The sequence below is a fragment of the Mauremys reevesii genome, linkage group 18, assembly GCF_016161935.1.
Source record: "Mauremys reevesii isolate NIE-2019 linkage group 18, ASM1616193v1, whole genome shotgun sequence".
Lineage (NCBI taxonomy): Eukaryota > Metazoa > Chordata > Testudines > Geoemydidae > Mauremys > Mauremys reevesii.
Window position 1 is genome coordinate 18867266 of NC_052640.1, and position 23452 is coordinate 18890717.

Consider the following 23452-nt stretch of genomic DNA (forward strand, 5'->3'; position numbering starts at 1 on the left):
TTATCCTTCAGTATCTCCATCCGCTCACATGGGGTCAGTCTCACCTCTGTGCTGATACATTTCTCCACTCTGGCTGTGACGGGTTGGACCCCTTTCCCCCTTACCCCCGTCCAGGATACCACCTGAGGTGCTGGGGTCTCACTGGCCCTGCCCTTTCCTGTATCCTGGGTTTTCACACCCTGTTTGTGCTGTGCTAGGCTCTCTATAGCACACACACACACAGAGGAAAGGCCACACCCAGCTGCAGACACAGACTGAAGTCAGCTCTGTGTGAGAAGATTCAACCAGCACCCGCGTGCACACCCCCTTTGGGGAGTAAACCCAAACTAATATTGTCTTGCACTGTATAGAAAGATCTGCCCAGCGCAAACTCATAAAAATTCGCTCTCTCCCTCAATGTGAGGAGAGATACGCACAGCTTCTTGCCCCTCCAGATAATAATTGCACAAAATGGGTTTAAGAATTAAAAAAAAAAGTTTATTAACTATAAAGGGCAGATTTTAAGTGATTATAAGGGGTAGCAAAGAGAACAAGGCAGATTGCTAAGAAAAGAAAAGAAAACACACATACCAAGATTAAGATCTTAAAGAGACGGATTTGAAGAAATAATTCCTCACCCTAAGTGTTGTTTCAGGCAAGTTGCAGAGTCTCTATAGCTTAGAGTTCCAGCTATTTCTCTTGACAGACTAGACTCCTGTCTTAGTCTGGACTCAGCCCCAGCCTGTCCTACTGCTCAGTTCCTTTGTCTCTTCAGGCACTTGCAGCAGCCTTTCTTCTTGGGCAGGAAGACAATGGAGATGGGTCTTGTTTGCCTTACTGCCCAGCCTGAAATAAGGTTTACATAAGGCAGGAATCTTTTGTTTCCCAGTCTTGACCTCCCACCCTCCTTTTCGTGGAAAATTACTGGAAGTCCAAGATGGTGTTTAGTGCCAGGTGACAGGACCACCTGACCTAGCAGTGTCACAGGTAGGTCGCAGGACGCCTCTCAAGAAGGAGTGAAATGACTATCTTCAAAGTCTTATTCTTTTTTCCTAATGGCCCATCAAAGCTAATGGCCTTTTGTCCGGTGTGTGTCTCCCAAATACACACACAGCTGTAATTGTTACACAGTCAATATTCCTAACTTTAGATACAGAAATTATACATGCACAGAAATTGGATAATCACATTCAGTGAATTGAAACATTTTGAATGATACTTACAAGATCCATCTGGCATAAAATATATCTCAGTTATGCCATATCTATATGATAAGCATATTTCCATAAAGAATATGGGGTGTAATGTCACACCAGCCCTGTCTCCTGCTGCTCATTCCTGCATCTGGCACGGTCTCTCCGGTATCCCGCCCTTTAATGGCTCATCTGGTGTCAAGTTCACAGTGCCCAAAACTGAGCTCAGAAATCTGCCCTGCCAACCCCTCTCAGCCAGTCATGCCACCTGAATAGCCCTTGGTTTCCTTATCTGGGGTCCCTCATGCCCCATTCCCCTCTATACCCATCCACCCCTCTGCCTCTGATTTCTTTCTGCTACAGAAATCTCAGGGCCTGACTCCATTGTCTTTGCTGGAGGCCTTGGGGAAGATCTGAGAAGGAATTAAATTGTGCTGACACTTATGGCTGTGATAGGAGTGTTGTCTCTCGCTCCCCACTCTGATAGCAGAGGAGATGCTGACTGTAGGGAGAAGAAGGTGATAGTCCCCATCCTGCAGAAGGAGAATGAGGAGGGATCCAGAAATAGCTGTGAATTTCCTGCTCATAAACAGCTGTGTGATTTGTCACAGCCAGAGACAAAACTGTGCAACTGGTGAACTTTGCACACAGGGCCCAGGCCTAGGGAGAGGAGGGAAGGGTGTTTTTGTCTCACTTCCCCATCTCTCTGTGTCACTGTGTGGAGCAGCAGTGCCACTCTTTATCACTGCACAGTAATAATCAGCCTCATCCTCTGCCAGGGCCCCAGAGATGGTCAGATAGCCGGTGTTACTGGACGTGTCTTTGGAACCAGAGAAGCGAGCAGGGACCCCAGAGCCCTGGTGCTTGCTGGAATCTGAATAGTATGTCAGCAGGTATCGTGGAGAATTCCCAGGTTTCTGTTGGTACCAGGACACATAGTAGTCACTGATGCTGGTCCCACTGCTCATGGTGCAGGAGAGTTTCACGGTGTTTCCTGGGGACACTGACAATGAGGGTGGCTGAGTCACCACAGGCTGCGAGCTGGAACCTGGAAAATATGGTGAAAATTTATCAAACCCTCCCTGTCCGTCCCCAACCACTAGTGAATCTGGTTGTGCATCGGCTTCAGCAGCAACTTATTTAACTCACTCTCCCCTGTTCTCACCTGTGCACCACGTCCCCAGCAGGACGATGAGGGGAGCCCAGAGCATAGTGAGGAGATTTCGGGCCCTTAGGAGAAAACAGCCAGATCCACTGAGACATCCTGACAGTCACTGCCCCTTATATTGATCCTACTGGGGGAGCAGCATCTAAGCTCCACCTTTATTCTAGTTTGTTCTTATCTGATTGGCTCCTATGATCACAGAGAGCCGGGCACGTGGGAGGAGAGACCATCCCTTAGGGAGGAGCTCCTGCTGTATAAGGTCCCTAACTCAGCTCCACTCCAGCAATGACCGTCTGCCAGGATCAAGGTTTCATTTGAACGCTTGTAGTGGAGGCTGCTGGAGTTCAGGCTGTGCGACAGTGTCCATTCTAACCTTTTTGTTTTCCCAATCCTTCCCCTTTCGGCCTGTCATTTCCCTGCTTCAGGGTTAGGAGAGGGACGCACTCCTCGTCCCGGGACACTCATCTGAGAGGTGGCAGATCCCTGTTCAGATCCCTTCCCTTCATCAGGCAGAGGGCGGAAACGGAAGCAGGCTCTAGCCTGGATGAATACCTGAGCTATTGAGCTACATGGTATAAGGGAGGCTGTCTCCTCCCCAGTCGCCTTGTGTGGAGTTCAGTGGCCTGTGAGCAGGCCAAGTCCCACAGGCACGGTCGGCAGGGCAGTTTGAGAATCATGCTGGGGCAGAAACACAGGTTCCTGGGGAACTTTTAGAGCAAATACGTAGCTGCCTAGTGAGTTTAGGCACCTACAGGGTTGGGCGACAGCCGAGCAGGGATTTTGTGGGTCGCAGTGGTGCCTACAACTGGACCTTAGGCACCTATGTCCCTTTGTGGATCTGGCGTGGTGTGGACAGAGTGAGTCCATTCTTAGCTCCCCTGAAGTCTGGATTGTGAGCCTGGGGCCAGGGGCGGCTCCAGGCTCCAGCACGCCAAGCGCGTGCTTGGGGCGGCACGCCGTGGGGGGCGCTCTGCCAGTCGCCGGGAGGGCGGCAGGTGGCTCCGGTGGAGCTCCCGCAGACGTGCTTGCGGAGGGTCCGTCCGCTGGTCCCTTGGCTTCAGTGGAGCATCCACAGGCACGTCTGCGGGAGGTCCACCGGAGCTGCAGGACCGGCGACCGGCAGAGCGCCCCCCGCGGCGTGCCGCCCTGCTTGGGGCAACGAAATGGCTAGAGCCGCCCCTGCCTGGGGCATGTATGGAGCACACTCATTCTCAGTTTGCTCCGCAGCTCAGCACGGCATGTCTGCTGTGCCCGTGCTGTCTGCACCACCAGCTAAAACTCCTCTGGAGTCCCCTGGGCAGTTTTCCTCATTGTAAAAACAGGGTTGGGGAAAGGGGAGGCTCTGTTCACCAAACGACCTCCAAATTGTATCCCAGATGCTATTCCGGGTCTTTCAGAGCACAGTAAAATTAAACACGTCATTGGCCAGGAGGGGAAGGGCTGTATCTCAGGAGCCCTCCGACCATGACCCCAAATGGTACCCAAGGCCATCTCCCAGCATACAAACTTCCAAGCCAATCTGACTCTGTCTGGGAACTGTAGCACACTTTCAATTTTCACTTTTAAACAGAAAAGCTCCTGCAGCCTTTGTGTGTCTCGCGAGCCCATCGGCATTCCACGCCTTGCTCAGAGCCGCACCGCTTCATACAACCAAAGTGACAGTCTAACAACACTTGGATTTTGGGGGTTTGGGGCTGGGTGTTGGTCAGGTCAGGGGAAGGCTGGTGAGATACGATCTATGTGAATGCTGCTCATTTCCCATCCTAGCTTTGTTCACAAGAAAAGTGATTTCTTCCCATCCCAAGAACAAGCGTGAGATATCGGCTGTGGCGTGTCAGTAACTTAAGCGCCTGCTGTCACTGCTAGGCCTGCTCCCATTACCTACAGTGTGAGCCATTTGGTGGGCAAAGAGCAGAAACATTCAGACATGGTCACACATCAAAGATGAGACGACAGTCTAGGAGCTAGCCATGCCTTTGCTTGTTGATGGTTTTATAAATTAGGAGCCTTACTTTGAATTTAGGGCATGGATAGGCCTGACCTAAGCACCGAGTTAAGGAAAACCAAGCAGCAGCTGAATCATGTAGCCCTTGCTCAGTGTCACGAGCAAATTTTGAAGGGAGGTAACTGCAGCCCAACCTAACTGCAGCTTTTTCAGAATCAGCAGCCCACGTCTCCCTGGTATCTTTCCTGTACTGTGGGAAGAGGCAAGCATCTCTGGATAACGTGCGTGACGAGCTGTTTGCTAAGAACAACAAAACGAAGGAGAAACTGCCACCAGCAATGGCCTCTTTCAGCCAGCACCTGAAATGTGCAAATTACCAGTCACATACAAAGAATCCTGCAACAGTTCAGCATCTTCAGGTGTCCTCTGTCAACAAGGGATAGGTGATAGCACAGCCCCGGGGCATCCTGCTCCTAAAACAATGGAGCTGCCACCTGCCCCAGAACCATCCTCACCTTTGTGCCCTGTGGCTGTGAGAGTATCTGCCACAAGGAAGAGCTCTGAGCCCTTTAAATCCTGGCCCCAGCCCGGCTGCCGGAGGTGCAGGAGGGGGAGGAAATTTAAAGGGCTCTGGGCTCCCTGCAGCCATTCTGAGCCCTTTAAATCCCCGCTGAGGAAGCCGGTGTGGCTCTTGCCGGTAGGCCATACTGGACCGTACCGGCTTACTTTCACCTCTGTGTGGGAGAGGAGACCAATGCTTTGGAGAGAAGCTCCTGCTGTATAAGTCACCGGTTCAGTGGCACTTCCAGAGGGCTGACTCTGTCCGGGTGAATTTGAGTGTTCACAGGGGCGACTGTTAGAGGTTAGACTGTGGGACGGTTTCCATTCTAAACACTTGGTTTCAGTAGTTTAGAACTTCCCCAACCCTTCCTCTTTTGACCGGACAGTTCCCAGGTTTGCATGCAGGCTCACACCTGGCTCACGGATTGAGCAAACACAACTCCCGAGTGTCTGGGAATGAGCAGAGTGAAATGGATACACTTTGCCCAGGATTAACACGTCGAAAGCAAAGCTAGGGGAGTGGGAAGGGGAAATTGTAGGGCGCAGGGAGTCAGAGGATGATACAGGAGGGTGAGGTTTCTGTGGCTGGGGATGCATCTGCTTAGTAGCTGTTCTTTGCCAGCAGCCATGGTTTCTCTGCTCCAGGCCACACCGCAGGGCTGCAGGTGTTTTGGCTTCTTCATTAGGGATCTTTATGGGGTGATAATCCACGTGGGAGACTTGGGACTAATGAGGAACCTTGTCCGCTGTCTGGGGGCAGTGGAAGGACATGGGGATTCTGTGTGATGGGAATCTACCTGCCACATTGCCCACCCACTCAAACCTGAGACCCATCAACACCAGGTGATACAGAGCAGCCCTGAAGTACCTGCTGATCGGTAAATACGTGCTCATTGCTGTCCTGAGGAGGTGTGCTTTCCTGGAGTCTGTATAATTCATATGGGCTCCTGATATGATCCACGTCTGTCTGCTCTGACCTTCCTCCTATTCCCTCTTGTGGTCCCTAGTCACCCATAAGGAAACTAGGGAATGAGGAGGTACCAGGAACAGGGACAGATGGGAGGTGGGGCTGCTGGAATTCCAGAGTAGACTGTTTGAGAGGAAGCAGGAGCTGTAGGTTAGAAGAGTGCTCTGGGAGTCAGGCGATACAGGTTTGATTCCCAGCCCTGCTGAATGACTATGGCCAAAGTCTAACTTTTTGTGAGCCCAAATTTCCTTATCAATGAAACGAGGCTCCTACCTTATCTAGGGGGTTTATGCCACCACCCATCACCACAGCATCTGAGCACCTGCCATGTAAAACTGATAGCAACAATGGAGACCCTAATGGAGTCTCTGACTCTACTCAGGGTAGAAACTCTGCTGGTGGAGGGTTTGTGGGTTAGATTTTTTAGATTTCATTCATTTACTTTTCTTGATTGTTTGTTAGGTTTTTGTTCCTAGCTGATTAGTTTCGGGGGGTTACTTTTTACCTTTTGGTTTTTGTTCGGCTGGGATTTGTGGGTAGAAGGGGGTGTCAGGGTTATGAATGTCATTTCTTGTTGTAGAAAGGCCTTTCTCATAGCCTGCATGGGTATTGTGAACCGTAAGTCAGTATTGAAAAACTTGCTATAAAATGCAGCTCATTAGTATTTAGTAATAGTACATTCCGTAGTGGGATTTGTAGTAGTTATAAATGTGAGATTTCTTACTATAGATGAAATGCCCCTGTAATCTAGATACACTTCTGGATCTCAGCAGCTTGTAGCAGAAAGGATCCTTAGAACGAGCTATGGATACTCTCATCTTTGACATGTTATAGATCACGAGCTCCTCCTAGTGGTTACATTTCTACCATCATTTCTATTACGAATGTTATTACTCAACAGCCAGCCTTGTTCCCTTCAGGGCATGTGGGGAGGTGGATGGGAAACACAGACCAAGAAGAGCTGTTCTCGTGCAGGCTGGGGAGGAACTGAAACACAAACACAAGAGACTCTCACCTGCTCTGAGTCTGCTTTACAAACTAAGAGAAGGGTCATCAAAAAGTCTGTGAAACCTCAGAACAACCCTGGGCCGGTTAATGGTTGAGAATGAAATCACTGCAGACTCGTGGTGTCCAGACAAGACCAGCTGGAGCCCAGTGGCTGGGACTCAGATTCACTTTCAGAGTTTGGGAGTTCACTTGACACCGAACCGAGAAGGAAAAGATGGAAAGACCTGACGCCACCAGCACCAGACCCAACAAACTCCTGACTCCCTGCACAGGGACACAGTGAGCGTCATGCAGTCAAGTCTCTGGTATCGACAGACAATGTCACAGCCAGACCCCACCCTCTGCAGCCAGCGCAGCTGCCAGCTCAGACCTACACCAGGGAGGATGTGATTTGCTGAGGGGATGTTTCTGTCTCACTTCCCCATGTGGCTGTTTCACTGTGAAACACTCCCCCACTGCTATACCACACAGCACAGTAATAATCAGCCTCATCCTCTGCCTGGACATTGGTGATGGTCAAATACCAAACGTTGCTGGAGCTCTCCTTGGACCCTGAGAATCGGTCGGGGACCCCAGAGCCCCTGCTCGTGCTGCTATAGTAATAGAGCAGGTGTCGCGGAGGGCTGCCAGGCGTCTGTTGCAGCCAGTTCTGGGGATAGCTCTGCACAGTGACCCCACTGCTCATGGAACAGATTTTCACTGTCTGTCCAGGGGATGCGGTCATGGAGGGCGGCTGAGTCAGGACAGGCTGGGCGCTGGAGGCTGGGGATACAATGGTAAAAGGTGTTAGCGCTCAGGGGGACCCGACTCTGGTACCTCACCTTGCAGGGGATGAGTTCTGCAGAGTGGGGAACAGGAATCTTTTCATCTTCTCCCCTTTCCCCGTTCTCACCTGTGCACCACGTCCCCAGCAGGACGATGAGAGGAGCCCAGAGCATGGTGAGGAGATTTCAGGCTGTTGGAAAAGTCACAGCCAGATACACTGAACATACACTACAGTGTCTTGGCCTTATATTAACCCTCCAGGGTGAGGGAGCTTCCAAGCTCCACCCTTTATGCTAATTTGCTCTCTTCTGCTGGTCTGTGTCACCACCGGGAGATGGCCATAGGGGAGGGGACAGACCTTCCATGAGAAGCTCCCGGCTTATAAAAGGGCTTTTCAGTTGTGTTCCAGTAGTAACCACAAGCTGACTCAAGCATGTGATGGAAGCAGCCTAGACATTTCCATGAGGAGCTATAAAACCCCAGCGCTCTGCTCAAAGTTAAACCTATGGCACTGAAGGGGCCACAGGTAGGATGGGAAACCGGGTATATTCTGGCTAAATGATCTGCATGACCAAAGAGTGTCGCAGAACTGAGCCCAGCCAGTGCAGACGGAAAAGACAAGTTCAGGCTTCCCCACAGGAGATTGGCTTATTACAATATCTAGAGGAGAGTCACCCCACAACGGGTATTTCCCCCCGAGACTAAAAAGAAAGGTGAGAAGTTGTTCTGTAGGGGTCCAAGACAGTCACCCTGGTGCCACCAAGGAGGCAGGAAGAGCTGGGGACACGTCAGGTAGAAGGGATATAATGTCGGAACACAAATAATCCACCCACAAACTGCTTTGGAACCAAGCACACCCCAGTCCCCCCACAACTACCGTCATGGAGCTTTGAGACCTGCCCTGCCCAGAAACTTGAGGTGGGGAAACTATTCATTGAATTTTACTTTTTTCTCTCCGCAAATTAGCCAGAAACCCATTTTGATTGATATAACATTGGTTGTTATTTAGAATTGTTTAACAGACACTTCCCGTCACTAGACGGTCATACGCTATTCACTTTGATTCATTATTCATGATATCTGACTGCTCCCCTAAGTCGCCATGGTTTTAATTCTGCTGTTCCATTGAATGGCTGAACCATTCATCGGCCGGTGGAGACATCAAAGAGAGTCCAGAATGGCTGAGTGAAGACTTCTGACATGAGCCGCTGAGCCAAGACATTCACATGTGTTTTTGTGACACTTTTTCTTTACCTCTAAAAGAATGTTTCTGGACAAGGTATAAAAAGATGTGTCCATCCCAGGCATCAGTGCACCTGGGTGAGGGTTCAGTCAAGTGGAGGCTTATGAATAGTAAACTGGAAGATCTGTGCAGCGCTACTCGAGACAGCTGTTCTGTGGAGCACGGTTTCATTACACTGCATCAGCAAGGCTTCAGAAGGCATTAAGGGTCTGTTCCAAAGCCTGTTGGAGTCAGTGGGGGTCTTACTGTTGACTTCTGAGGGTTCTGGATCAGGGCCTAAGAGAGGTCTAAGGTGCCATTGTCCCCTGGACTTAGAAAGAACACAAGTGATGAAGCTGAAATCTGGATCAAAGTCTGCACTCAGCTTGGTGTGGGTGGGGCAGGTAGGATGATGGAGCACTGTCTCTGCTCTGGCCTGGTCTGGCTCTCATGGGCGCCCGGTTTGTATAATTTTTGGTGGTGCTCAAAACGGGTCCAAGCAGAGCTGTCCCATCCCTATGAATGGCTCTGAAAATATACGCCCAAACAGTGGTGGAGTTGGGCCCACGTTCCTGAATATTGGTGGAGCATGGGCACCATGGGCCCATATAACTCGCCGCCTATGCTGGCCCTGTTATGCTCCCCACACACAAAGATACTTTTCAGGCTGAAATGTCTTTTATTGAGGTGTGGTTAAATAATAAAGCAAGTAGGAGAAACATGAAGAGTCTCTGTGGAGAGTCCAGAGTGGGGGGGTCTCGCACTGCCACAGCCACAGCCACCATTGTGAACTACCCTTCCCCCATTGACCAGCATCGACTCCTGGGGTTTAAAGAGCCAGAGCGCAGAACAGCAAATGGAGAAGGTTCCCCTGCTGGGACTGACTCTACAAATGGCTTTGGGAACCCATGAAGGAAATGAGGATTTCTCTGGTTGGGGACACTGGAATTTGGGGCTCTGTATCCTGAGTCTAATAATACCAGGGAGGAGCCTGTCTCATTCCATGGCCATACCAGAGCAGGTGGGAGATCAGAGAAAGAACACGAACCAAGCAGCAGGCAGGGCACCATTTGTCCCTGTCAAGATCAACAAGGATAAACCTGAGCTCCCTTGGTCTCTGCCTTACTCTCCCCAGGCCAAGGGGAGGATTGGTAAACTCCTAATGGAGGGAGATGAGAGATGGTTTCCATGGATATAAGACCTAGACAGGTGCTGAACCTAGGATGGCTGGGAAGATTTGGAGGCATCTTAAGAATGCAATGGGTCTGTGGCTGGAATTTCTCTTAAACCCCCAGAGCTGGAGAACGGTCCCTTCATGCAGATCTTCTCCCTGCTCATTGACTGCTGCTGGCACCTCCCCTTCCATTCTCCCTCCCCAGCAGAGCCCTGAGACAGGGAAGGGTCTCAATCATGACTAATTAGGAGATGGGTATTTTGACCACAACCTGCGAGGAAAAGCCAGAGAAATGGCAGAGCTGAGGGGTGCTGACTGCGCAGTCACTGTATTCTACTTTTCACTTCTGTGGCGGGGAATCGGTGTCAATTATGGGGTTAAGGATCCGGAACTCTAAAAAGAACGTTTTCTGTGTTACTGTCTTCACATCCCATTGCTGGAATGTCTTAGCACAGCTCCACACTGCTGAACCCCAAACTTCAGTCCCCAGCAGCCTGCAGCCTCACATATGTGCACACTGCTGCACAGCCGGCATTGTCTCACGCTCCACTTCTCGAGATAAAGCGCTCCCCCTAGTGGCTAAAGTCACCAGGGTGTGACCGCTGCCTGGGCTGAAATCATCCTGATTCATTTCTAACACTGAGACTCTTTCTTGAGAGGTTTCGCTAGTGAAATCACTGGCTCCTTTTGCTAGATATGAAACATGAGAGAGAGTCAGAGGAGTCCTTTCTGATGTGCAGTTACCAGGTTCGTTGCAATAAAACAGGAAAGTAATTTGCCTCCATTAATAAACATCTATCTTCTGGCTTTGAAATGCACCTCCCCACACTGAAAAGGCCGAGAACGATGCCAGATGCCAGCATGGCCCATCAGCTATCCTTGTGTTGTAGGCCCCGCTGGTAACGGTCCAAGTTGTGGCCTCAAAATGGGAGGGCAGCTCCGCCTGAGCGGCTGATCTGCTTCGCCGTGCAACCATAGGATCAACCGTGGGGGCAGTGACCAGACTATGGAGCAATGTACCTGGGCTGTGAGAACGCCTGGGGGATGCTTTAGGTGACCACAAACCTACCCGGCTGTTGCACAGAAGGCGAGTGACACTATTTTGCCAGCTCTTATTGAATAGGGAGTTGTGCCACGCCAGGACAGGGAAAAACAGGCATTCCTGGGGTGAAAAGAAAGGAAACCCAGAAGGATTCTGGGTGCTGCGATCGGACTGATTCTACAGGCCTCACACGGGGGAGAAGCTCTGTCCTGTGACAGGATCTCTGCAGGGCAATGAGGAGCCTGCACGGAGGGCAGGTTTATCCAGTTTGGGAGGCTGAGGTCTGGGGATCATCGCCAGTCCGTGCTGCCAAGTGAGGGACTCCTTCACTCAGACCAGGGGCGAGCTCAGTGCAATAACAGAACCGGCAGCCTGTACCCCTTTCTGCGGAGGACACTGACCTCTGAATCCTCCTCCCTCTTTCCCTGAGCCACCAGAGATCTTTGTTTCCTTTGCTTTCTCCCTTCATGCCCCTCCCCTTTCCAGTAGCCCTTCCTCCCCCCACACCCCGCACCTGATTTTCCTACATCAGACATCTCGGGTGCTAGCTACCTGCTCTTTGCTGGAGAAAAGATCTTAGGAGCACCTGAGTAGTGGTGTCACTTGAGGCTGTAACATCAGCTGCCATCCCTCCTTCACCGCACTGACCCTTAGGTAGACTAAGCCGGCAGCCCCGCATCCTGCAGGAGGAGAATGAGCAGGGAGCAGAAAATAGCTGTGACGCATGAATTTCCTTGTGATGAGCCGCGCTATCGTATGTTAGGCTGGAGAGAAAACTCCACAGTTAGTGAAGTTTTGCAGGGCCCAGGCTTGGGGAGGGGAAGTTTTTGTCTCACTTCCCCATCAGTCTGTGTCACTGTGACAAGCATTGTTGTGCCACAGAGCACAGTAATAATCAGCTTCATCATCTGTGAGGGTCCCGGAGATGGTCAAATAGCCGGTGTTACTGGACGTGTCTTTGGAACCAGAGAAGCGAGCAGGGACCCCAGAGCCCTGGCCTTTGTCAGAATCTGATTTGTAATTCAGCAGGTATCGTGGCGAATTCCCAGGTTTCTGTTGGTACCAGTACAGATAGTAGCCACTGATGCTGGTCCCACTGCTCATGGTGCAGGAGAGTTTCACGGTGTTTCCTGGGGACACTGACACTGAGGGTGGCTGAGTCAGCACACGCTGTGAGCTGGAACCTGGAAAAATAATGGAGAAGCCTGTGAACCCCACGGTGTCCGTCCCCGGCCACTAGTGACACAGTTTGTGCATTGACTCCAGCAGCAACTTCAATGTGTATTGAACCAGCTTCCCCATTCTCACCTGTGCACCACGTCCCCAGCAGGACGATGAGGGGAGCCCAGAGCATGGTGAAGAGATTTCAGACCCTTTGTGGATAAAAAGCCAGATCCACTGAGAGTGCCCCACAGAATCTGCCCCTTATATTGATCTTCCTGAGTGCGCAGCATCCAAGCTCCACCCTTTATGCTAATTTACTCTTATATGATTCGCTCTGCTGACCAGAGAGATGGGTACAAGCTGGGGGAAACCATCCCTGGGTGATGAGATCCAGCTGTATAAGGTTGTTATTTCAGTTCTTGTCCTGCAGTGACCGCGCTGCTAGGGTTTGCAAGGCATCCTTACAACGGAGCCGTGTCAAATTCAAGGTCATGGCAGACTGCTCAGTGGGGGAGGGGAGCCTCTCAGTTCCCTTCACGAGCACCCAGATTGCTAGCCCTCTGGGGTAGCCTCCCTGGGCCACTGCCACGAGGCACTACTGCCAACCCCGAGTGCTCAAACATCAGGATTCTGCTGCCCCACAAGCAAGAGAGTGGCTTAAAATGTTTGTGATTTGATAGGAGAGCTCTCTCTTCGCCCCCGCTCCTTTCTCCCACTGCACCTCACCCTGGGGTGACCCACTGCGCCCACATGGGATCGGTGTCACCGCTACACTGACAATTCGCTTACACACCTCTGCACTCCAGACCTGGCTCCTGAGCTCACGCTCATCTTGCACAGAATCTCGCTCCTGCATCTCAGCTGTTTGTGGCTCCTGGCTTCAAAGGCTCACGTTGGGCACAACCGAGCTCAGAGATCTTCCCTCCCAGTCGCTCTCCTGTCCCCATTCTCCAATCATCCCAAAATATCATATTAACGCTGGCACTGCTTGGGTTCCTGAGGACCCTCCCCTGCAGTTTCAAAGCTCCCTACAGTGTTTCCAGCAGGACTCTCCTAACGTTAAGCTCTGAAGCTGTAAACGGGAACCAGGTGTCTGGTGGCTGGCGATGTAAATGCAGAGCAGAATAGGATTGGGAAAGCAAAGGGCTCGGTCTGCAAGAGATCGTCCTGCACACGGAGAGGGGCTCGCACCATCAGGTCCTAGGGCCGAGGTGAAGCCATTGAGGGGAAGGTCTGTATTTACTTTGGGATGGTTTCTCCTCAGAGCTATTTCTTTTACAGGCACCTGCTTGGCCTGTATCAGCAGGGAGCAGATGTCATCAGAGAATTACCAAGAAAGCGACCCCTGGAGACACCCTCCTGAGAGCTCATGAAACTGGAGTGTGTGTGTTTCAAACGGGCTCCTCTATGGTGATGTCTGACTGCACCTGCTCCCCTCCAGTTCCCACCTGCTCCAACTAGCCCTCGCTGCCCACAGAGAAAAAAGGAGAACAGCGGGAACTGTTGTGACTTTAAATCCAGCCGGCAGGTGTCGTCTGAAAGTTACTGTCGCCTGTTTGGTGTATTGCAGGTGACCAGGGGCGGCTCTAGGCACCAGCAAAACAAAACATCTAGGGGGCGTCCCCTGCGGCCGCGGGGGGCAGCAGGCTGGGCCGGCGGTCCTGCCGCAGTCATGCCTGCGGGAGGTCCACGGAGCCCGACTGGACCTGCCGCAGGCATAACTGCGGAGGCCGTCCCCGCTGCTCGGCTGGACCTCCCGCAGGCATGACTGCGGCAGCTCGAGCCGCGAGCCGTCCGCAGCCGCGGGAGGTCCAGCCGAGCCACGCGGGACCAGCGGTCCTCTGCAGTCATGCCCGCGGAGGTCCGCTGCTCGCGCATGACTGCTTGGGGCGGCCAAAAAGCTAGAGCCGCCCCTGCAGGTGACGGTTTCCCCCTCACGGCTAGAGCTACATGGTCACTTGCACTTACCAGTTCTACTTCCTGCTCCCCCCCTTCCGGGACCTTGGCTCAGACTCGCAGGCCCAGATTTTCCTCCCTGCGCAGGCTTTTGAATGTCACCAGACGTTGCTGCGCATCCACTCAGCCGGCGGGTGTGAGCCTGATGTGCCCTTTGTATCCCTACCGCGCTCATGTCATGCCCCTTCTTCCCATTTCCATAGCCATTAACTCCCTTCCCATCCCCCCGGACATTCCTACATTAGAAATCAGAGGTTCTTCTGACCTCCTTCTCTTTGCGGGAGGCCTTTGAACGGGCCTGGGCCCTGATGTCACTTGAGTCTGTAACTTTAGCTGAATCTCTCCCTCTCCCCATGATGAGAGTAGCGATGTTAACTCCTATCTAGAGGAAGCTGACAGCTTCTCTGCTGCAGAAGTGTAACGAGGAGGGAGCAGTTATGAGGAAGTGGATTTTCTTGGGAGGAGCAGTTATTTAGGTGAAGTGCTACACTACACACCAAACTCTGCACCATGTGACTTCTGTCTAGGGCTCCACAGACCCCGGTCTGGGGGATGAGAGGGCAGGTTTTTGTCTCACTTCCCCATCTGTCTGTGTCACTGTGACAAGCATCACTGTGCCACACAGCACAGTAATAATCAGCTTCATCCTCTGCTAGGACACCAGAGATGGTCAAATAGCCGGTGTTACTGGATGTGTCTTTGGAACCAGAGAAGCGAGCAGGGACCCCAGAGCCCTGGTGCTTGTCAGAATCTGATTTGTATCTCAGCAGGTATCGTGGCGAATTCCCAGGTTTCTGCTGGTACCAGTAGACATTATAGCCACTGATGCTGGTCCCACTGCTCATGATGCAGGAGAGTTTCACGGTGTTTCCTGGAGACACTGACACTGAGGGTGGCTGAGTCAGCACAGGCTGCGAGCTGGAACCTGGAAAAAAATATGGTAGAAACTTTTCAACCCCTCCCTGTCCATTCCCAGCTACTAGTGACACAGTTTGTGCACTGGCTTCAGCAGTAACATGACTGTGGGTTTAACGTGCTCCCCTTGTTCTCACCTGTGCACCACGACCCCAGTAGGACGATGAGGGGAGCCCAGAGCATGGTGAGGAGATTTCCGACCCTTGGGAGAAAAACAGCCAGAACTATTGAGAATACCTGAACCTATCTGCCTCTTATATTGATCCTCCTGGGGGAGGCACATGCAGCCCCGCCTTTATGCTAATCTGCTCTTGTCTGATTGGTCCCTTTCCCCCACAGGGAAACGCACGTGGGAGGGGAGAGCATCCTTGGTGGTGATGAGCTCCTGCTGTATAAGGTCACTGGTTCAGAGCCACGCCAACTGTGACCAGTTCAGCTGAGATCATTTTCTTTGTTCATCCACAGTAGCAACTGTGGGAGTTCAGGCTGGGTGACGGTTTCCATTCCAATCCCTTGTTTTCACCACTTTATAACTTTCCCAAACCCTCCCTTTTCAGCCTGACATTTCCCCGCTTTGCTAGAGGTTCGTTGCTCACTCACAGTTTGAGCCAACACAACTAGCAGATTCTGAGAACAAGGAGAATCAAATCAATACTCACTGGCGACCATTGAACAGTTTAGAGTAAAGCTAGTGGCGTGGGCAGGGGGAAATTGTAAAGGTTGGGGGTGCTGATAAGTCACTTTCTACCCACTTCAGGACCACACGGGAGGGTGAGGTTTCTGTGGCTGGGGATGCATGTGCTTAGTAGCTGTTCTTTGCCAGCAGCCACGGTTTTTTGGCTCTCTAGGCCCCACGGCAGGGCTGCAGGTGTTTTGGCTTCTTCATTAGGGATCTTTATGGGGTGATAATCCACATGGGACTAATGCGGAACCTTGTCCGCTGTCTGGGGGCAGTGGAAGGACATGGGGATTCTGTGTGATGGGAATCTACCTGCCACATTGCCCACCCACTCAAACCTGAGACCTATCAACACCAGGCCCGATACAGGGCAGCCCTGAAGTACTTGCTGATCGGTAAATACGTGCTCATTGCTGTCCTGAGGAGAGATGCTTTCCTGAATCGGGACCTGAAATGTCAAAAATTGATTACTAAAGATTTACTTGTTTCCATATTGGCTTGGGGAGGGTGGAGCTAGACTCTATCCCATAATGCTCAGAGTCCCCACCTCCCAGGGGGCCCCCAGGGTTTCAGTGGGTTCTGTGCAGTCCCGTAAGCCACACGATGAAGCCAGTCCTGGGCTGGATAGAGGAGCTTGCTGATGCTTTTCTGAGTAGTGCTGATCTCCCACACAGGGTGCTGTGGCAGACTGGCCTGAGGTCAGTGTGGGGCGGGGGACTCTCAAATCCTTTCTCTGGCGTCCAGACTGCAGCAGGGTGGGGAGGGAATCAGAGCAGGACTTTACTGCCTACCGGCAAATATTTACCCCCAGTTTACTTCTGCGATGTTCACAGTTTCAAAGACTAAATCTGACTCTGCTCTCGCCTGGAGGTTGGAGCTCACCCCAGAGGCTCCTTGTCGGCGGCTGCTCCCCTGATGGCAGCAGGCAGGGGAGCTCTCCAACGTGGTGCACTTTGCAGGATGTTCCACATTTCGGCTGGATCCTGTTCTCTCGTTCGGTCAAGCCAGGCATGTTCTGCAGTCCCCGGAGCGTCTCCTGCATGGACCATCCATTAGCCGCAGGGACAGGACCCGGCTCCAGGAGCCCAGGAGTTCTCCCCTCCCCTCCACTTGTTGCTCCTTAGAGCTCTGTGCATGTCACAGCCCTTATCACTGAGCATCGCTAATATGACAGAGAAAAACCCCGGTTTCAGTCACACTGCCCTCGACAGGAGGGGGCTGTGGGCTGTCAGCATGTGGGAGGACTAGGACAGTCCTCCCACTAGCAGGGCTCAGAGCTCCTGGATGGGATCAGGGATAATTCCACTGTCCTGCCTCTCTGAGGAAGGTTTATCCCATGGGACAGACTGTATAACTTCTCTGTCGGGCCCTGAGGCAAGGGAGGGGTGATCTGTGCTTGGACGTGCATGTTTGGGAAACAGGCCCCAGCCATGGCCTTTTGCCAGGGGGGAGCTGACATCACCAGGGGAGAGATCTGAGCAGGCAGTTGGTGGGGCAATAACACAGAACCAGGCAGCAGGAAGGGGCACCAGGTTTTCCTTTCAGTGTTTAAACAGCCCGTAGGTGAGGGCACACGGCTTACAAATACATCCACCTCCCAGCCCCCTCCTTCCTAAATACAGTCTGGATAAAAGCCCTGCAGTGTAGGGAGCTCTCCATGGGGACAGCGAGGAGGTGACTTGTACTCCACAGCTGGCAGGAAAGGTTTCTGGGTTGACTGGAAACAACCTCCTTTCATGCACCTTCCCCACCTCTGGCAGATATGCTCATTAAAGACAATAACATGGCACGTTCCCTTTGAAATGGGAGGTTTGTGTCTCGCTTCCCCATCTGGCTGTGTCACTGTGAGGCTGATCACTGCTGCTGTCCCACACCTGACAGTAATAATCAGCCTCATCCTGCGCCTGGACTCCAGTGATGGTTAACGTGGCCGTGTTCCCGGAGTTGGCACCAGAGAATCGATCAGGGATTCCGGAGGGTCTGTTGCTATCACCATATATAACGAGTATGGGGGCACTGCCAGGTTTCTGTTGGTACCACTGCACACTATAGTCTTCAATGTTGTTCCCTGAGCAGGTGAGTTGAGCATTTTGCCCTGGAGACACAGACACTGAAGGCGGCTGAGTCAGCACGTACTGGGCGAGAGAACCTGAGACAAGAGAAAACATTGTGTCAAAATAACTCAACAACATTGACTTTATCCCCAGTTAGCATGATCTACAGGCAGCTCGGGGAAAGCTCGCCCCTTTGTAGTACCTGAGAAATAAGTGAGCAGCGCGAGGAGCAGAGGGGCCCAGGCCATGGTGGGAATCCAGATGAGCTCGGCTTCCTGAGGCAAACGGGTCTGTGGCTGGGACCCTCCGATTCTCTCTTAAACCCCCAGAGCTGGAGAACGGCCCCTTCATGCAAATCAGCCCCCTGCTCACTGGCTTCTCAAGCATCTTCACTCACCCATCTGAGAGGGGCAGACGCAGGGGCCAGTCTCTAGGCCCAATTCTTCTCTGTTTTTCACCAGTGTAAATCCGGGGTAACTCCACTGATGTTTGTGCAGCCGAACTGTTGTACAAATGGTGTAAGTGAGTGGAGAATCAGGGCCTCTTTGCATAAATTCAAACATTTAACGAAGTTTAAATATCATCCAGAGCCAAAGGCGTCCTGCTGAGTCACTGAACCATACAGAGCCCATTGTTCATAGCCATAAAAGGATCCTTTACACATTAGGGTTAGAAATATCCTATCCACACCGGCACTGCATTGGGGGGTATTTTTATATACCTGGGGACCATCCACTGCACCTTACAAAGTCTTCTGCAGTGTTAGCAAAGGAAGCTCCTGGTCCAATTGTATGGGAGGATAATAACCCATAATCTAGTGTTAGATAGTTACATTCAGGGCAGTTCTGGACGCAAAGGGCTGAGTCTGATAGAGAGAGACCTGCACTCGGTGGAGTGATAATTATGCCATTGGATTGTAGGCTAGAAGAGGAAGGGATGACGTTAGTTCAGGGGGAGTTCTGTTGAGCTTCTCTCTGGGTTTTTGCTCAGAGCTCAAGTTCATACCCCTGCTAAGCCTCTCTCAGCTGGTGGGAAAATGTATCAGAGAGCTACCAACGAAGTATTCTCCCGAGAGTTCACTGCACTGAAGGTATTTCTGTAGTGTTTACAGGTCTATATAAAGATACAAGGGAATGAGGAGGTGCCAACAGAAGGGACAGATCGTAGACAGGAAAGCAGAGGTGGGGGTGATGGAACTCCAAAGCAGACTATTTCCAAGGGAGCCTGGCCTGCAGGTTGGAAGAGTGCTCTGGCCGTCAGGAGACAAAATTTTGATTAGCACCTCTGCCACAGGTGTGATGAATGACCCTGGCCAAAGTCTAGACATCCCTGAGCCTAAATTTCCCCATCTATAAAACAAGGATCTTATTTTAGGGGTTCAGGCTGCCTCCCATCACCATCATATCTGAGGTCATTCCACAGAAAGTCCCCAGTGGACAGCAGCGCTTCCTCCCATTTTGGGGTAAAAACTATGCTTGGGGTAGGGTTTGCGGGTTTGGTTATTTTTAGTTTATTAATTTTCTTTTCATAGTTGGCTGCTTGGTTAATTTTTGTTTCATGTTAATTTGTTTCAGGGGAGTATTTTTTATTTTTTATTTTTTGGTCAGCTGGGTTTTGTGAGGTAGAAGGAGCATGTCGTGCGTGTCATTTGTCCTGCAGAAAGGCCTTCATAATACCTCGCATGGGTGTTGGGAAACTTAAATCTTGATGACTAAAGATATTGAGGTTCCTGGTGGGAAAGTGCTCTATAATGAAGACCATTAGTACATTAGTAATAGGACAAGCTTGAGGGGGATTACTTGAAGCTATCAGGGTGAGATTTCTTAGCACAGTTGAAAAGCCCTTGTAATCCAGAACCACGTTTGTATCTCAGAAGCTTGTAGTAGAAAGGGATTTTCTCACATCTTTCACATACTGTAGATGAAGAGCTCCCCCTGGTGGTTAACTTTAGTGTGTTCACATATCTGCTCTGACTGTTATCTCTTAACAGACAGTGAGGATCCCTGCGGGTATGGTAGGGGAGAGAGACCAAGAAGGTCTGTTTCCTTGCAGGCTGGGGAGGAACTGAAACACAAACACAAGAGACTCTCACCTGCTCTGGGGTTGCTTTACAAACTCAGAGCAGGGTCATGGAAAAGTCTGTGAAACCTCGAAACAACCCTAGGCCAGTTAATGGTTGAGAGTGAAATCACTGCAGACTCGTGGTGTCCAGAGAAGACCAGCTGGGACTCAGATTCACCTTCAGAGTTTGGGAGTTCACTTGACACCGAACCGAGAAGGAAAAGGTGGAAGAACCTGATGCCACCAGCACCAGACCCAACAAACTCCTGACTCCCTGCACAGGGACACAGTGAGCGTCATGCAGTCAAGTCTCTGGTATCGACAGACAATGTCACAGCCAGACCCCACCCTCTGCTGCCAGAGCAGCTGCCAGCTCAGACCTACGCCAGGGAGGATGCGATTTGCTCAGGGGATGTTCCTGTCTCACTTCCCCATGTGGCTGTATCACTGTGAGACACTCCCCCACTGCTATACCACACAGCACAGTAATAATCAGCCTCGTCCTCTGCCTGGACATTGGTGATGGTCAAATACCAAACATTGCTGGAGCTCTCCTTGGACCCTGAGAATCGGTCGGGGACCCCAGAGCCCCTGCTCATGCTGCTATAGTAATAGAGCAGGTATCGGGGAGGGCTGCCAGGCGTCTGTTGCAGCCAGTTCTGGGGATAGCTCTGCACAGTGACCCCACTGCTCATGGAACAGGAGATTTTCACTGTCTGTCCAGGGGATGCGGTCATGGATGGCGGCTGAGTCAGGACAGGCTGGGCGCTGGAGGCTGGGGATTCAATGGTAAAAGGTGTTAGCGCTCAGGGAGACCCAACCCTGGTACCTCACCTTGCAGGGGACGAGTTCTGCAGAGTGGGGAACGGGAATCTTTTCATCTTCTCCCCTTTCCCCGGTCTCACCTGTGCACCACGTCCCCAGCAGGACGATGAGAGGAGCCCAGAGCATGGCGAGGAGATTTCAGGCTGTTGGAAAAGTCACAGCCAGATACACTGAACATACACTACAGTGTCTTGGCCTTATATTAACCCTCCTGAGTGATGAGCTTCCAAGCTCCACCCTTTATGCTAATCTGCTCTCTTTCACTGGTCTGTGTCAACACCTGGAGATGACCATGGGGGAGGGAGAGTCCGTCAGTGAGGAGCTTCTGGCTTATAAAAGCACTTTCAGTTGTGCTCCCGTGGTAACCACACCGGCCCTGCCTGCGGTGGAAGCAATGTCAGCAGCTATTTTAATGATGAGACATCAAAATACAGAGGTCTGGACTTCACACTGATGATGCTTTAGGTAGGGTGAGAGCCCTGACATTTTGCTGTCACATGATGTGTGTGACCCAAAGAATGTACCAGAACTGAGTCAAACTGCCCCAAAGGAAAAAGTCGGGGAGAGGCTGCCCTCTGGAAGATTCCCTCATTACAATATCTAGAGCAGAATCACCCCATAAGGGTGTATTTCACCCCAGAGATTAAAAATAAACAAACACACACCACCAGGGGAAGTTGTTCCCCAGGGATTCCAGACAGCCACATTCGTGATATCTAATTGGTCATTTAAGTCACATCATGGTATTTCTGCCCTTTGACTGGATGGTTAAAATTTTATAACCAAGTGGACAGAAGTCAGAAAGATTCCAGGATGGTCAAGTGAACTCTTCTGCTGTGAATCGCCAGGCTAAGACAGTCACACAAGTGTTTGGAGGGAGAGGCCGTGTAAGAAAAAGTGTCACAAACAGATGTTCATGGAGAGGAAATAGAAAGGTGTGTGAATCCCATATAGCGCACATTCATGTTCATGAATATTGAACTGCGCTATCCGTCCAATACTGCTAAAACCAGCACTTCTACAGAGAAGGGTTGATTGTCTCCCGGATCAGTAACAGAGAGAGTGAATGTACGTGATTGCGAATTAACAGATGGGCAAGAGAACCTAATCAAGAGAAGAAAACACATCATAAAATGACTTAACATTGGCTTTATTGTCCCTTGACATAATCTGCAGGCTGCCATTAGAAAAAACGAACCCTTCGAGTAGTCGTTTTCAATCTTCTTTCATTTGCAGACCCCTAAAATTTTTTGAATGGCAGTGCAGACCCCTTTAGAGATCTTAAACAAAGTCTGCAGACCCCCTCCCCCACCCTCCCAAGTCTACGGACCACAGGTCGAAAACCACTGCCTTAAAGCACCTGAGCAGTAAGTGAGCAGCATGAGGAGCAGAGGGGTCCAGGCCATGGTGGGAATCCAGACGAGCTCGGCTTCCTGAGGGAAAAAAATGATCTGTGGCTGGAACCGTCCAATTTGCTCCTAAACCCCCAGAGCTGGAGAACGGCCCCTTCATGCAAATCTGCTCCTTGCTCACTGGCTGCTGCTGGCACCTCACTCAGCCTTCTGACAGGGACACAGACAAAGGGGAGAGACTTTGGGTCTAGTTCTCATCCCATGGACACTGGTATAAATCTAAGACCACTGAAGCTGTTGGAGAGAAATGGGTATAAGTGAGGAAACTCCCATATTGAATGAAGCAGAAAACGCTGCCACTTTTCATTTACAAGGAGAAAATAAAAATAATCCCAGCGCCCAGGACGTCCTGCTGGGTCACCTAATCACCCAGAGCCTGCCCCCGATAGGCACAAAACCAGCGTTTATACATTATGGTTCGAAATAGTGGAGCCCCACATTGGTGCTGAGCTAAGGGAAAAGTTTATATTCCTGGGGACCAACTGGTGCAGCCTCCAGAGCCTTCTGCAGCATCTCCAGCCACCAATCTCCCGGGCCAATGGGACAGGACAAAAGTAAACGGGTTGCTGGAAATTTACATATTGGGAATGGCAGAAATAAAGGCCTCAGTGCAGAGGAGACAGAGCAATAAACGGAGAGGCGGCTGCCAGCATCAGACTGGAGGGAAGAAGCGGAGCAGGGAAAAGGGAGGCTGTTGGTCAGGGGAAATTCTCTTTCCGGACAGGATTTAGCTCGGAGCACGAGCCCCCAGACAGGCAGGTGCTTAGCTTCTATCAGCCAGCAAGAAAATGTCCTCAGAGAAATATCAAAAAGCATCTGCCTGAGAGAGGAAATAACGGCTTGTCGCATTACTCGCGGGAGGAAAGGTGCTCCCTGGTTGAGACCCTGAGCAGGGATGTGTGAAACCAGGTTCAATTCCTCGCGCTGCCACCGACTTTCCGTGTGACTTTGGCCAGGTCACTTAGCGACTGTGTGCCTCAGTGGGGGTGACAATGTTTCCCTACCTCACAGGGGTCCCCAGGAGGAGATGGGCACCGCCAGGGTAAAAGCACCATTGAAACGTCCTGAAAATCATGCCCCTGTGATCGCGTGGGTCCTGGGATACACAGAGTTTACTGGAGTGCGTGTTTCATAGGGGCCCTGACATGACCCATGTCTGGCTGCACTTACTTTCCTCCTATTAACAACTCTCTCTCCTTGTGCCACGTCACCGGTAAAGTAACCAGGAAACAGGGACACTAAGAGGCACCAGGAAAAAGGAGTTGTTATTATTTAGGGTCAGTTTTGTCATTATAAATCTGAGCTTCCTGAGGATACAGAAGGCTCCTAAATCTCCAACAGAGTTCTGCATCCCCCAGCAGCTTC

The 23452-nt window shown here is 51.3% G+C and overlaps 2 protein-coding genes and 2 gene segments (V, D, J or C); all 4 read right to left on the minus strand.

The window, feature by feature from the left end:
- LOC120386421 (immunoglobulin lambda-1 light chain-like) overlaps positions 1-23452 on the minus strand; it is a 459811-nt gene that overhangs the window by 245259 nt on the left and 191100 nt on the right. The window lies entirely within an intron of this gene.
- LOC120386422 (immunoglobulin lambda-1 light chain-like) overlaps positions 1-23452 on the minus strand; it is a 482696-nt gene that overhangs the window by 212286 nt on the left and 246958 nt on the right. The window lies entirely within an intron of this gene.
- The window catches only part of LOC120386423, a 309162-nt gene that overhangs the window by 190131 nt on the left and 95579 nt on the right, over positions 1-23452 (minus strand).
- Positions 11865-12411, minus strand: LOC120386439. The segment is given in 2 exon segments: positions 11865-12205; positions 12330-12411. Coding segments are annotated over 2 exon segments (387 nt in total).